The sequence below is a fragment of the Jaculus jaculus genome, chromosome 1 (assembly GCF_020740685.1).
Source record: "Jaculus jaculus isolate mJacJac1 chromosome 1, mJacJac1.mat.Y.cur, whole genome shotgun sequence".
In the NCBI taxonomy this organism is placed as follows: Eukaryota; Metazoa; Chordata; class Mammalia; order Rodentia; family Dipodidae; genus Jaculus; species Jaculus jaculus.
The window spans coordinates 173,271,974-173,286,918 of NC_059102.1; the positions used below are offsets into that span (position 1 = coordinate 173,271,974).

At 37.7% G+C, this 14,945-nt stretch overlaps 1 protein-coding gene across 1 annotated transcript; it reads right to left on the reverse strand.

Moving 5' to 3' along the window:
- Window positions 1–9,861: 9,861 nt before the first annotated feature.
- LOC101612218 (olfactory receptor 8K3-like) lies at window positions 9,862–14,184 on the reverse strand. The gene is made up of 2 exons (XM_012950964.2): window positions 13,266–14,184; window positions 9,862–9,902 (listed from the first exon to the last, which is right to left on the reverse strand). The coding sequence occupies exons 1-2, from the start codon at window positions 14,182–14,184 to the stop codon at window positions 9,862–9,864; spliced, it is 960 nt and encodes a 319-aa protein (XP_012806418.2).
- Between the last annotated feature and the right edge of the window lie 761 nt (window positions 14,185–14,945).

Below are 14,945 nucleotides of genomic sequence, written 5' to 3' on the forward strand. Positions count from 1 at the left end.
TATTTCATTCATTTTCCTGCAAATAACATACTTTCATTTTTATAGATAAATAATTATCCTTTGTATACATATGTCACATTTTCTTTATCCAAACATCCACTGAAAGACTTACAGAGTGATATAGTATAATTATTATTATGAATAGTACAGCAATAAGCCTGTATGCAACACTCTTTGAGGTGCAGTTGTTGAAAGAAACTTGGATATATACCCAGGAGCAGTATAGTTAGATCGTCTAGTCATTCTAGTATTTATTGCTTTTTTGTTTGTTTGTTTGTTTGTTTGTTTTTGAGGTAGGGTCTCAGTCTAGCCCAAGCTGACCTTGAACTCACTCTGTAGACAAAGGCTGGGATCAAACTCAAAGCAATGCTCCTACCTCTACCTCCTGAGCACTGGAATTAAAGGCTTAATAATTCTATTTTTTTCTTTAATGAGCCCCAACATTGATTTTCCCAGTGGCTACACTAATTATATTCCTAACAGCAGCAGCTAAAGTAAGCCCCTTCATTTTCATGAAGATTTGTTATGTGTTTTCTTACTGAAATTTGTTCTGACTGGGATAAGATAGAATCCCAAGGTGTTTATGATGTATGTCTCCCTAATGACTAAAGCTGCTGAATATTTTTTCATCTACTGGCCATTTGCTTTCCTTTTATTATAAGTACTACTGTCTTTACACTTGCCAATTTTAATGTATTTTTTCTATTTTTTTTTTTTTTTTTTTTTTTTAGTTCTTGATACACTCTCATGTTAATCCTATGTCAGATGTATCTGCTGCTGTTGAGTTAATGGGCTTTGTAGACCTCTGCTAGGAAGATAATAGAGCTGCATTCCACTGATCAGTAGTGAGTTTGAGCATCTTTTCCAACAGTTGTTGATTTATTTACTTTGTTTTTGCAAAAATATTTTCAAGTTCCTTTCCTAGGTATATATTGAAAAATTAGCTACTAACTTTTCTCATACTATCTTGATAGTTTTTCATTGTCTATTCTGTATTAGATAGTTGTTTCACAAAATTCTTCTATTTTCTAGTCTCCTAAACTCTACTGATTATTTAATTTGCAGATAGCTTTTAATTTCATGCCTTTGTACTCATCTAATTTCATTTTTGTTTAGTTTTGGAGTCTTGTCCAACAATTTATTTCCAAGCTAAGATTTTGAGGATTTCTTTTTTGATGTTTCCTGGATGTTTTGATTTTCAGTCTTATACAAAAATGTTTAGCCCATTTTGAGGTAGTTCTTCTAGATGGCACAAGAGGCATGCCTCATTTCATTGTGTTTCTTATGTACATAGGTCCCCACTCACATTCTGTGAACATCTTCATTCCTTAGGTACTTTCACTGAGTAGAAGTATCCACGCTTGGTGTAATCTCATGGGGATATTTGTATTAGTATGTTTTATGTCTTTTCCAAAAAATATCCTCGCCCATTTTAATGTTCTAAAGAAATTTCTTGTTGTTGTTTTTCCAAGAAGTTTAATTGTTTCTGATTTTCCCCTTGGGCCTTTTGCTGACTTGTGACTTTTGCTGTTGATGAATCATAGATATCTAATGTCATTATCAGGGTTCTTGTATTAAAATTTACTGGGTTTTTTAGTAAGCATTACATTTGGGTTGCATATCTATGTTCATGTTACTCAGTTTCTGATTTATTTTATCATAAAATTATCTATTAGAGTATGAGGAGTTGGTTCAGAATTAAAGGTGCTTCCTTGAAGCTTGCTGGCTAGAGTTTGACTTCCCACCATCCAACTAAAGCTGGATGCAAAGTGCTGCATGTTACCATGAACCCACTACACCTACATTGATAGAGGCACAGAGAAAAGAATTCAAAAGCCAGGGGCTGATTTCCAATGCAGCTTACTTCCAATGCTGGATGAAGAGCCATCTTTGAGCCACACATTCAGCTGTGTGCGATCCCACTTTGTTGTCTTCCATGTTTCAGTAGACGCCAATTTCCGGGGAGAGGTTTGGATATATGCTGGTCTGGATACAAGTGAAAGCTGAGCTTCTTCCTCTACCCAACCTGGTGTTGACCCCTTAGATGACACTTAGTAGTCTTGAATAAATTCTTGAAGGTACTATTTTCGCTGTAAAACCATCAGTTCATTTTTGGTTCCTAGCAAGGTCTCTCTGGATATTGATATTCATTCTAACAACTGGATAGGAGTTTGGACTATTAGGTATTGGTCCTCCAGGTTAGGACTAAATGTCCTCAGCGTTTCATACAAGGTCCATGCTAGCTTTTCAAAAGTGACTATTTCTTCTCCGAATATGAAAATCATTGGCAATAGAAGGCCATTGGTCTCTGAGTTCTATGTATTGCTTTAGAAAAGATGCTCCAATTGCCATAATCAGCCATATACACAATGTCTATGTATATCATGTCTAAGCGTTAAGTGGTATATAGTTGGTTAAACTCAGATATATATTTTCAGGGTGTCTTTAAAGTCTGTTGCTGTTCTGGACATCATATGAAGTCTGACGCTGTCTGAGTAACCATGTAAAGTAGTTTTAGGATTAATTGGAAATATAGTATATGTAGTTGCCAAGATATAAGTAATCCTATCAAGTGTTGCATCTGGGATTTGTTTTCTGGTGACCATGGATTTTCTATCTTGTCCACCATGCTGGATGATACACTAGGACCTTCACTAATCCAAATTATGCCTATAAATTTTACACTATGGTCTGCTGGGTGTTCCTTTTCCTGATTTATGGCCCAATCATTAATCAATCAGGGTGTCCAATCCAATGTTCTTAGTGCAAGATCCTTTGTTTTGCCACAAATAATATTATCATCTACGTATGACAATACTAACACTCCTGGTTTGGGGTGAATTTTGTCCAGACTCCATTATAAGCTTAAGTATGCTATGATCATACGTACATAGGTCCCCTGTTTTTGTATCTTTGAGGTACCCTTGTAAATTGGTATTGTCTGCTCTACTATGTAAATGTATTATATTCTTGCCTGTTTTGTGGAGTGACAGGTAGAAGAACATATCACTCAAATCAACTGATGCAAAGAAGCTGGAATTAAATTTTAGAATCCTGTTAAATACCTCTTCCACTTCTGGTAGATTTTCTGGCATTGTGGACATTTTGGCACTGATGTTCCAATAATCTACTGTAAAGCATTGGCTTACAAACAAGCCATACTGCCTGTTGAATGGAAATGATTGAGTTCACTCAATAATACTGTCTTTTAACCACTTTTCTATATTTTGATAAATTTCCTTATGTCTTCCCTTCAACAGATATTATTTAGTAAATTATGGAGACATGATAGGCAGTTATATGGATGGCAGTTTGATGGTACTTAACATGGTCTGAATCAGTGCCTTTACCTTTTACAGAATATCCAATCAAGAAAATTTTTGGAATCATATCCATCCTTAATCTAGCAATAGTGGCAGCCATAAAGATAGCTTAAAAGTTTTATCTTTATTGAATATTCTAAAATTGATTTCTTTAAAGGGAACCTTGGAAGTAGATTGGTGGACTCCCTCTACTATTGTATCCCTATCTGTTGGTCTGGCAGGCACACTAGAAATTATGGCATTCTGACCTCCAGTGTCTACCAGGAATGAAAGATAATAATTCCAGTTCCTTATTTCACAGCATAGCTGGATATGTGGCCTCAGGTCCTTCTTGGATAGCCCAGTCATCAGTCTGAGTTGTTCCTAGCCCCCCACCTGGTGGGCCGTCCATCTCCCATGACCAGATGGCTCTCTTCCTTGTTCCACCTGACATTCCTGAAAGGTCTGTTGTTTTGAAATCCCCACCTAGGAGTATGAGGACCCCCTTTTCTAAAGGTAGGACATTTATACCTCATCTGGCAGCAACAACTGCACAACCACCTGGGAGCTCCTGTCCAGGCAGGCTGGCACTCAGTTGTGGGTTTAATGCGTTGCACTGGGAATGATACTACCCACAAGACTTTAATTCCTGCTGTCAAGGTCACCACCTTATTGATTTCTAACTTCTTATTCTGGTTAAAGGATTCAATTGATGCAGTAATGGTAGGGAAACTGGCTAGAGTGGTTGTAAGGGTCATGTGCGTATGCTGTGGAGCATCCTTAGTAATGATCTTTTACTTTTACATTCCAGGCATCAGGGGCTTTGCTTGGGACATATTTATGCCCATATTATAAGTTAAAATATTTTTATTTATTTGTTTATTTGAGATAAAGAAAGAGAGAGAGAGAGAGAGAGAGAGAGAGAGAGAGAGAGAATGGGCATGCCAGGGCCTTCAGCCACTGCAAACAAACTTCAGATCCATGTGCCAGCTTGTGCATATGGGACTTGAACCTGAATCATTTAGCAAGCACTTTAACAGCTAATACCCAGCCTTCTCTCTAGCCTTCATATTATAAATTTTATATGATATCCTTATCTTCCAATTGATCTGGATGTCTTCCTGTATGGTCCTCCATTTCCCCTCTGCCTCAAATGCAGCCAGATCCAAGGTAGGAAAGGCATGTACCCATGAGAATGCAATCCAAGCAAATAACAAAAGCAGATCCCCAGTGTGTCTCTCCAGGATTGTGCTAAGACTTTCATATACAAGTGGGTTTTTCACCATGTTAGCTTGAGTATGTATTCCATCAGCTGACAACATTAACTTATCACTGCCTTTCTCCAAGATCCTAGCCATATAAGTGATGTCCTTCTTGAATCTTTATGCAAAACCTTGTCTATAATTCTGAAATTCAGCACCAGTCAGTGACCTCATTTCCATTACATGTTCTATATTATCAAGGCCCATGGGCATTTTATACAGAGTTCTCACAGGTTTATGCATTGAGACAGTCAGATAGGATCTAGTCATGTTAACCTGGCTTTCTAATTCCCTAATGGTATCTTCCAAAAATGGGCTTGTTTTGCATGTCTCAACTCCCTGTGTAGCTAATCTCTTACCCTTCATTCTATCCTCTTCTATATCATTAATTATTTTGTACAAAATGACAGATATTACCTTCTTCTCTGTTCAAGCCATAATTGGTTCAGTAATTTATATTACATTTTATGTAATGGGATTTCTTAGTTCTCTTATAGTAAATAGGTAGTTTTTTTTTTTTTCTTATACTATTCAATCAGTTCCTCTCCATCTTGACTGGGGTTTGAGCTCCTTCCTTTCTTTCCTCACCTTCTGCCATTCTCTGAGCTTATACATCTCATTGCAACTGTGAAGAGGGTCTTTATACACCTCTTCCTTACATACCACTCAGTTGAGTTTGTTTTGGCTATATCTTCATACAGGAAGTCTATTTTCTATTCTGCCAATCATAATACCCAGTTGAACAGCTAAGATTCCATGTGGTACAAACAGCTTTCACTACTTGCTCTTAGGACCACAATGGTCCTACCTTTGTGTAGGTTATTTCTACTGTGCTTCAGGGACTTGGACCCAGGCCACTTCTGCTACCCAGTCTAAGGGGTGATTTCCATGTGTTTTTGTGGAAGTTGTTTATGCTATGGGCACTGTAGGCTGTGTGATCATGGGCCAGGAGTGACCCAGGTTTCCACTGTGGTTGGCTGTCCTTGACCTTTATTACCAGAATTAGAATTTGGCTGGCCAAATCACTTATTTTACACCATGGATCCTGATTTAATTTAGATAAACCCCAATATTTTTCAAAATTAGGATAATCATCTATCCTATTGACTATGCCAGCTGTCCAGAACAATCAGGATTGTGTCTGTAATAATGCAAAAATCATTTATTCATACTCCTAACACTTAACACTTACATAACCAATCATTCCATTACCTATTCTCCTCCTACTCCTGTTGTAACCTCAAGGCATCTCACCTCCAATAATACTTGGTCCATGAGCAGAGTTCCATAATAAATGGTGATGACTTCCAGGGGTCCTCTTGGGCTGCTCGGGATTCATGTGGCAGATATCAATCCTGTGGCTGTAAAGACATTCACCTTGTCTAGCGACAGTTAGCATGAGTAACTCTTGGCTTTCATGTGGTCATGGCCTAATCACATATGTGCCACTGATAGCCACCTTAGGGTTGGCTGCTTTGCATATCATTGCTACCTTGGGGTTGGCTGCCTGGCTTTTCTTTTACTATCCACACTATAACCCTAATGTGTTCAACTCAGTTTGTGCTCTGGTGGTTTGGGCTTGCTTGTGGTTTTGTGGAGTTAGCTGCTGGTGATGTCTCTCTGCTTCAATCTATGGGAGGCAGCCAGCTTCTTCCACTATTGACCATGTTTCCTTGGATTTGTAAGCCTGAAATAAACCCTTTCTTCCCATAAACTGTGTCTGGTTGGATGTTTGTCCCAGCAAAGAGGAGCTGACTACAAGAGTAAACTTAGGATGGAGAGTGGGATTATTGCTGTGCTGAAACTGAGCAGGTGAATTTTGGTCTTTTGGTACTTGTGGGCTGGTGAAATATGAATGGATTTAGTACTTGGGACTGCAAAGGCCTTATAGAGTGGCAAGCCAAATTTAATGGGCTATTCTTTCTTTTTAGTATGTTTTAAAAATATTTATTCATTTTCAAGAGAGAAAGAGAGAGAGAGAGAAAAGGGAAGCAGACAGAGTGAATGGGTATGCCAGGGACTCCAGCCACTGAAAATAAACTCTAGATACATGTGCCACTGTTTGCATCTGACTTTCATGTAGGTATTGGGGAATTAAACCCTGCCGTTAGGCTTTGTAGGCAAGCACCTTTAACTATTGAGCCATTTCTCCAGCCTGGGGATACTCTGGTAAGAGTTTGAAAATGGAAAGATGTTTGTGTTTGGAATCTTAGCTAATAAACTTTCAGAGGGGAAGGAGAGATATCAGTGGGCTTTGTTGGGACTGAGATACTTTTATAAGACCTGGCTGCATTATTTTACCTAAGCCCAAAAAATTAGAACAAGGTTGAATTTAAAAGTAATGGACACTTGTGCTTGGTGGGAGGAAGAGAACATAAAGATGTATGATTTAAAGTTGGAAAAATATTCAAACAATTTTAATATTAAAGGCACAGAGAATGATTTTAGATCACCAAATCTACTACTGCTAAAGAGATTACTATCAATAGCCATGGGCCAACTGCTTTACATTGAAACAATGTAAAAGATGCCTGAGTGTCAAATCCATCCAGGAAAGGATCATTTAATAGGAATTCAAACTCAGATGATTTAAAATGAAGAATTCTATTTTGGTCTTTAAGGTCAAGATTTATTGTCTCCCTGGATTAACCCATTGTTTGCATATCTATTAATGGCTTAAGAAGCATGAAAATATTCATGGAAGTTAACAAGTTTTCAAGAGCTTCTGTGGAGATGTAGCATGTGAAGCAAGGTGATGTCCCTGTGTAAAGTCTGAAGCACCAGGTGTCACGGATGAGATGCAGACTGGGAAACATGGTTGAAATTAAGCTTGTGCTGAAGGTCAAAAAAGCTGTTGTATAGAATTGTAAGGTTGGACTGTGTTTTACATTAGAGACCTGAAGATGTTTTAGATGTACTAGAATGGTTCAAAGGCTACCATGGAGAGCTGATGCCTTGGGATAAAATTTTTCCCTAGGCTACTCAATACAACTAAAGAAGTAGAATTAGAAAATCCAGAGACTGTAATCACTGGTTATGAATATCAAAGTGGAACTACAGGTGTTTGTTGGTTCTCTGATAGCTACTGATATTTGCATTGGTATAGTCTGTCCTTGTTATGCTTTTTGCAATGGAAGAATATATTCTATGCCATTATGTGTTGGAAGGATGTAACTTGGATTTTACAGGACTCACAGTTAAGAGAAAATCTTGATTCTCAGATGAGACATGGAAATTTTGATCACTTTTAAATTTGGTAAAGGTTATAGGGATCTTTGAAGTTGGTCTAAATGCAATTTACATTGTGAGATGATCATTAATCTGTGGGGGGCAGGGACAGATTATGGAAATTTGAATTTGATAGCTAGTGTATGCCCTCACAAACTCAGTCATTCTTTTTATTAAACTTCCCATTTGAGACCCTAGCATGTAGTTCCCTACTAAAAGGGGATGTGTCCTTGGGGTGGATCTTGAAGTCTACTTCTAAGGTGTATTTGGTGGCAGTGGATCTTCAGTCCAGACCTATTTGTTGTGTCCAGAGTATTTTGGGCTCTGGAAGTTCAAGCTTACTTGTTTTCTGGTGTTGACTGTTGGTACTGCCTCTCTGACTGGATCTATGAAAAGGAACCAGCATCTTCCACCATTGATCATGTCACTCTGGATTTTGTAAGTGTGAAATAAATCCTACTTCTCATAAGTTCTGTCTGGTTGGATGTTTGTTGCAGCAACAAGAATCTGACTACAACACTCCTCTAGGAATGTTCCCCTTCCAAATATTCCACCAGCTGGGACATATTACTCAAAACACATGAGTTTATGAGAGAAATATGATTCAATTCATCACAGACACAAATGTAAATTACATTAAATATTTTTTTTTCTTTATTTATTTGTAAGAGAGAAAAAGAGGAGAAAGAGAGAAGGAGACTGAGACAGGCATCTCAGGAATTCTTGCCACTGCCAATTAACTTCAGATGAATGTAACACTTTGTGAATCTGTCTTTATGTGAGTACTGGGGAATCAAACCCAGGCCACACTACTATGTAAGAAAGCACCTATTAACTGCTTAGCCATCTGTCTAGCCTATATTTTTATTTTATAAAGTTTAAAGTTAGTGTTTTTTCCCCTCTTTTTAAAATCCTGGTCCTGATCCTGACAAGTTCTCTGTTCTACCAGAATTAGACTGTATCTACAGTTAGTAACGATTTCCTACTTATATGAAAGTTATAATAAGCTATAATAATATTATGCATTTGTTAAAATAGTATGCTGTGAGATTGCAGGTCTGGCAGAGATATCACCACAATGATTCTGGAAAACCCTTGGCTTGTGACCCCAGCTCTCTGCTCCTTGTCCAGTTTACAAGTGAATTTTCAAAAGTTACTCCAGGGGCTGGAGAGATGGCTTAGCAGTTAAGTGCTTGCCTGTGAAGCCTAAGGACCCGGGTTTGAGTTCCCAAGACTCACGTTAGCAAAATGCGCAAGGGAGTGCATGCGTCTGGAGTTCGTTTGCAGTGGCTAGAAGCCCTGGCACACCCATTCTCTCTCTCTCTCTCTCTCTCTCTCTCTCTCTCTCTCTCTCTCTCTCTCTCTGTCTCTTTCTCTCTATGTCACTCTCAAATAAATAAATAAAAATAAACAAAAAAGTTTAAAAAACGTTACTCCAGACAGGTGTAAGTAACTAGACATAAGGATAGACTGCCAGGCACCTAGACATCTTTTATGGAACTGGAGTGACTAGCTCATCACCCCATCCACTAAAGACTCATTCACTTAAGAAATCGTGATCAGGACTCCTCTCAACTTAAGAGCTTTCTGATGTAGTTTTCTTAGTAGTATTACATTTTTGGAGACCCCTCCTAATATGTAGGAGTTCTGTATTTTTTTCCATAGCTTAAACTCTATGATAAAATCTCTCTCTTGGGCTGGAGAGATGGCTTAGCGGTTAACCACTCTCCTGTGAAGCCTGAGGACCCCCGTTTGAGGCTGGATTCCCCAGAACCCACATTACCCAGATGCACAAGGGGGCGCACCTGTCTGGAGTTCATTTGCAGTGGCTGGAGGCCCTGGCATGCCCATTCTCTCTCTCTCTTTATTTTCCTCTCTCTCTCTCTATCACTCTCAAATAAATAAATAAAATGAACAAAAAAAATTTAAAAAAAATCTCTCTCAACTCATCCCATTTGATTCATGAATTTCATGAATGCCACTGAGTACTTTCAAGCTGTTTCCCAAATTGTTGTAATTTTTACACTTACAAGTACTTTTCCTTCAGTCCAGGCCATCACTACTTATTGCTATTCTTGCACTTTTAACATGTTCACAGTTTCATGAGTTTGTAAGAGAAGTATATATGCTTATATGTTTTATTATTGTTGCCTAAACATTTTCAACTGGGAGATGTGAATACAAGCCTGGATGAGGTGTGCACAATGGAATAAGGAATAGATAGCTGTGCCGACATCCAAGTTTGGTGAATGAACAAATGAGATTTTTGGAGTTATTTACAGAACTACTTACAGAAGTGCGGATGAGTTAAAGGCAGCTGTATCTATGTCAACTCACCAACGCTGCATACCTGGAGCTCACTGTATGCCATGGGGAGAATCTGTCCTCCACTGTTGCTTCTGGCTTTTATACTCTGGGAAGACATTTTATAACTGTGTAATTTTCAGCTTCATCAGACATTTTAAACCTCCTAATCTCCTATACCCTCCTTTCTTTCTTCCCTCTAAGAGGGAATGTTTCAATTCAGAGAAGATTGTTAAACAACATTGAGCAGAATCTCCACCTCATCCCTCCCATACCTAGAAATTGTTTTCTGATTCTATCAATGTGAGGAGGAGCCATATGACATTAAAAGTTTTCACAGACTTTTAATTTATCTTCATAATTTTTTGAGTTTTCCTCCTCACTTCAGAAGGGAATGCTTTAGCTTGAAAGAAATTACTTCACAATTTTTTTTCAAGTCACTATGGAAATAAATGGATATATGTTTATAAATTTATCATTTTGGTACATACTTTAAACATAAAAATGTAAGTCAATAAATATTTTATTCCATATATAGACATTGCATCTGTTTTTCCAGTCTATATCTTTTTATTGTATTTGAAATTTACATTTGTCAAAATTTTAAATTTTCAATGCAAATATTCATCAGCATTTTTGACTTGATATTCAGTTGTGTTTAATAATCTTTTTCACACTAAATCTTGCAAACTGTACACACAGAGGTACACATGAATACAGATACACACTCACAAGTCAGACATTCTGTGACACTAGAATTTGCATTGATAATGTGTATCAGTGACCTTGGTTACTAAAGAAGGAACCTTGTGAATATTACAGAAAAGTAGAGCATGGAATGTAAAGGGACATAACACATCTGGTTAAAAATCCTCCTGTGAAGCCCTAGCCTTTAGGCACACATAATAGAGGACGCCACCCAAGTTGAGCTTCCTGACAGATAAAGAAGTACCAGGAATCATTACCACAGGTCTTATTGCAGATGTTTTCTGTTATCTAAGGAATAGGATGACTCCTCTTTGCAATGCACCTTGACCTTCCTGTACCTCTGTTTCTAAACACCTTTGTGTTTACATAGCATGGAGTGTTTCTTGCCTCAGTTCTGCCTATGAGACATACATAATGAATACCTTGTGACTTCTTTTGAAATGACCCCTCTTGTTTAAAAATAACTTAATGTAACTTTGTAGTTTAACTTCCATCCTGCTTTTGTAATAATCATCTTGGGATTTTCTCCAATAAAAGCTGACATTCCAAGCAGTTTTGGGCTGCATCCTGAGAGACCAACCTCTGCCTGGGACCCAGAACCCTCTCCCGCCCACTCCTGAGGAGGAAGGTGAAGAAGGCCTGTCACCTGCTGGTCTTCACTGGATGGTGTAGGACAACGGGGATAGTGGCCAGTGATGAAAATCCAGGGCTGCTCCATGTTGACTTCCAATGAAGGCTTAAGTATTGTGGGCATATTTGCATTATAATGTCTGGGGTGGGGGGTTAGATGCATGCCTGATGAGCACATTGGAGAGATAAGATAATGAAGGCTGCTCCCTTTCCATAGGGTCATTGAGTATTCCATTATAGAGTCACCAGCACATGAGACATCTTGCCAACATTAGTGGACAGGTGTCAAATTTCAACACTGCATAACTGGAATCTTCCACAAAATCATCGATTTCATTTCTTCCACAGTTTAAATAGTGGAAAAAAAAAAAGTGGTAGCTTGCTCAGGACCTCACAAATATGGATGGGGTGTTGTATATGCTTTTTTAATACATGCTTTGTTTCTTAGTTTTTTAATAAATGAGCATGAAATTCGAACCATAAACATACATTTTGTCTTTAATCCAACAAGTATAATATTGTTTGTAAATATTTCTAAACAATATGCTTTCATTTTCTTTCTATTTAAAGTTAGTTTTTATTTTTATTTATTTATTAGAGATAGAGAAAGGGAGGGAAGGAGAGAGAGAGAGATAATGGGAATGGGCATGTCAGAGTCTCTAGCTACTGAAAACAGACTCCAGACACATGTGCCACCTTGTGTATCTGGCTTAGGTAGGACCTGGGGAATCAAACCTGGGTCGTTGGGCTTTGCAGGCCAGGGCTTTGGCCTATAGAACCACCTACCCAGCCCTATGCTTTCATTTTCTTTAGAAATTTGACATACATGCTGCCTTTCTGTTTCTATGATATCTGGGATGTGTTTCTTGATAAGCTGGAATATATCAATTTATTTAGATTTCTAGATAAAAGATACTCTGTTTCCATTAAATATTCACTAAAATTTACCAATCTAACCAATTTTACGTGGGTCTGGGAGAGATAGAAAGTTATGTTTTAATAATAAATTCTATGTTGACTTCCTTCTTATTCAAGATTTTTCACTGTTAATGTTTTATTGCCTAGTAAATTGCATTACCCCACTGCTTACTTACATTACTCATGAAAACCACAGATGTTATTTTTCCAGACATTTGTATTGTCCCTAAAGTACATGCATTTCATATATTCAATATCATATTAAAGCTTTTAAATCATTATTGTATTCAATATAAACTTTTGCTGACTAAAACACTTATTTGTTTGGCTACAAAAAATCTCTCTATAGTAGTTTTAGAAGTGGGTTATTGAAAGGTATGCACCTATGCTGAAAATAACAAATAAACTATGCAATTTCAAAAAGATTATGTATTTGAACTTTTAAGAAAGGGTGACCATCCATTAGGTAAAACATTAGTTAATAAAACCAGAGATGCATATACAAACACAAATACAGAGACAGGAAAGAGTGTCATATATAATGCTTGTGAGCATTTAAATGTTTAATTCCTCTTATATAAGTACTATTCTTCCTCATTGATATACAATATGTATCTCTGATACCTTCTTTTATGGTATTTACACCCCAATTCATTCTTTGGATTAGTGTATTAGGTATTTTATTACAAATATTGCTTCTTCTCAAGGATGGCAAAGTCCTTTACTGTTTTTTTTTTTAATAACAAGGTATTTATGGCACTTAGAAGTTTGATTAGTACCAACAAGCCCATTTTTACATATTGGTTGCACTGTGGGTATGTGCTGTGCATACTTACTAGAACTAGTTATCAGATAACCCTGATTTATAGGACTCATATGGCATATGACCATTAAGAAAAAATATTTCTTATGTTATCCCATGCCTTCTGTAGGGCATACTTTACATCTTTGTTCCTCAAGCTGTAGATTAGAGGATTTAGCATGGGGATTATGAGGGTGTAGAAAGTGGAAGACACTTTATCAGTGTCAGTAGAATGACTGGACTGAGGCTGCACATACATAAATATCAAAGTACCATAGAACACAATGACCACTGTCAGATGGGACCCACAGGTGGAGAAGGCCTTGTACCTGCCATCAACAGAGTTCATCCTGATAATGGCTGTGAGGATGAGCAGGTAGGATATAAGAACAATTAGCAAAGAGACAATCAAATCAAAAGCTGCAAAGATCATAATAATAAATTCAATTTTCTGGGTATCTGAACAGAGCAGTGATAACAAAGGTACACAGTCACAGTAGAAATGATTGATAATATTATAGCCACAGAAGGGTGAAGTGAAAATATCTATGGTGATGAGAAGAGATATAAACATGCAGTAGAGATATGGTATTGCCACTAGAGTCCAGCATATTCTCGGTGCCATGATGACAGTATAGAGGAGTGGCTTGCAGATGGCCACATACCGGTCATAGGACATTGCAGACAGAATGAACAGTTCACTCCCCATGAATACTAGGAAAAAAGCTAGTTGTGTAGCACAAAGACTATACGAGATTGTATTTTGGTCCACAACAAAATTTACCAACATTTTGGGACCTACAGCTGTAGAATAACCAAGATCTGTAATAGCCAGATGTCTGAGAAAAAAATACATGGGTGTTTGCAGCTGAGAGTTCACTGTGCTGAGGATGATGATGCCCAGGTTGCCAACCAGAGAGATCAGGTAGATGACCAGGAACAGCCCAAATAAAGGAGCCTGCAGCTCAGGGCGGTCTGTGATGCCCATTAGTATGAATTCAGTCACCACCGAGAGATTGTGTTTCTCCATCCAGGCATATTAGAAAAACTGTACTTCATACAGACATCATCACAGAATAGATCTCAGAGACTTTACTCTGTGAAAAGTTAAAGAATTCTTTTAATTATTTTTTACTTAAAAAAGAGGAAAAAAAGGCAGAGAGAGAGAGAGAATGGGGGTGCACCAGGGTCTTTAGTCACTGCAAATGAACTCCAAATGCATGCATCACCTTGTATATCTGTCTTATGTGGGTCCTGGGGAGTTGAACCATCTTCCTTTGGCTTTTCAGGCAATTATCTGAACCACTAAGCCATCTCTCCAGCCCCTGAAAAATATTTTTATGCAATATAGTTTAATTACAATACGTTAAAACTCCTACTGATAATTTTGACATAAATATACCTTTACTAAAATTACATCTATAAATAGAGATGGGTATAAATATATCCATGATTGTCAATGAGGTAATTTTACTCACAAAATAGCATTATTCAATGTAAATTTATATTTTGTTTGGTTCCTAGGTACAAGGCCACAACTGACATGCAGAAGCTTGCTGGTTAAGATGTTAACTATCCTACTACCTCCAATGCCCAACCACAAACAATATTTGATAATTAATATCAATGCTATGTCAGGCATGGTGGGGCATGCCTTTAATCCCAGCACTCAGGAGGCAGAGGTAGGGGGATCGCCGTGAGTTCAAGGCCACCCTGAGATTACATAGTGAGTTCCAGGTTAGCCTGAGTTAGAATGAGACCCTACTTTGAAAGACCAAAAAAAAAAAAAAA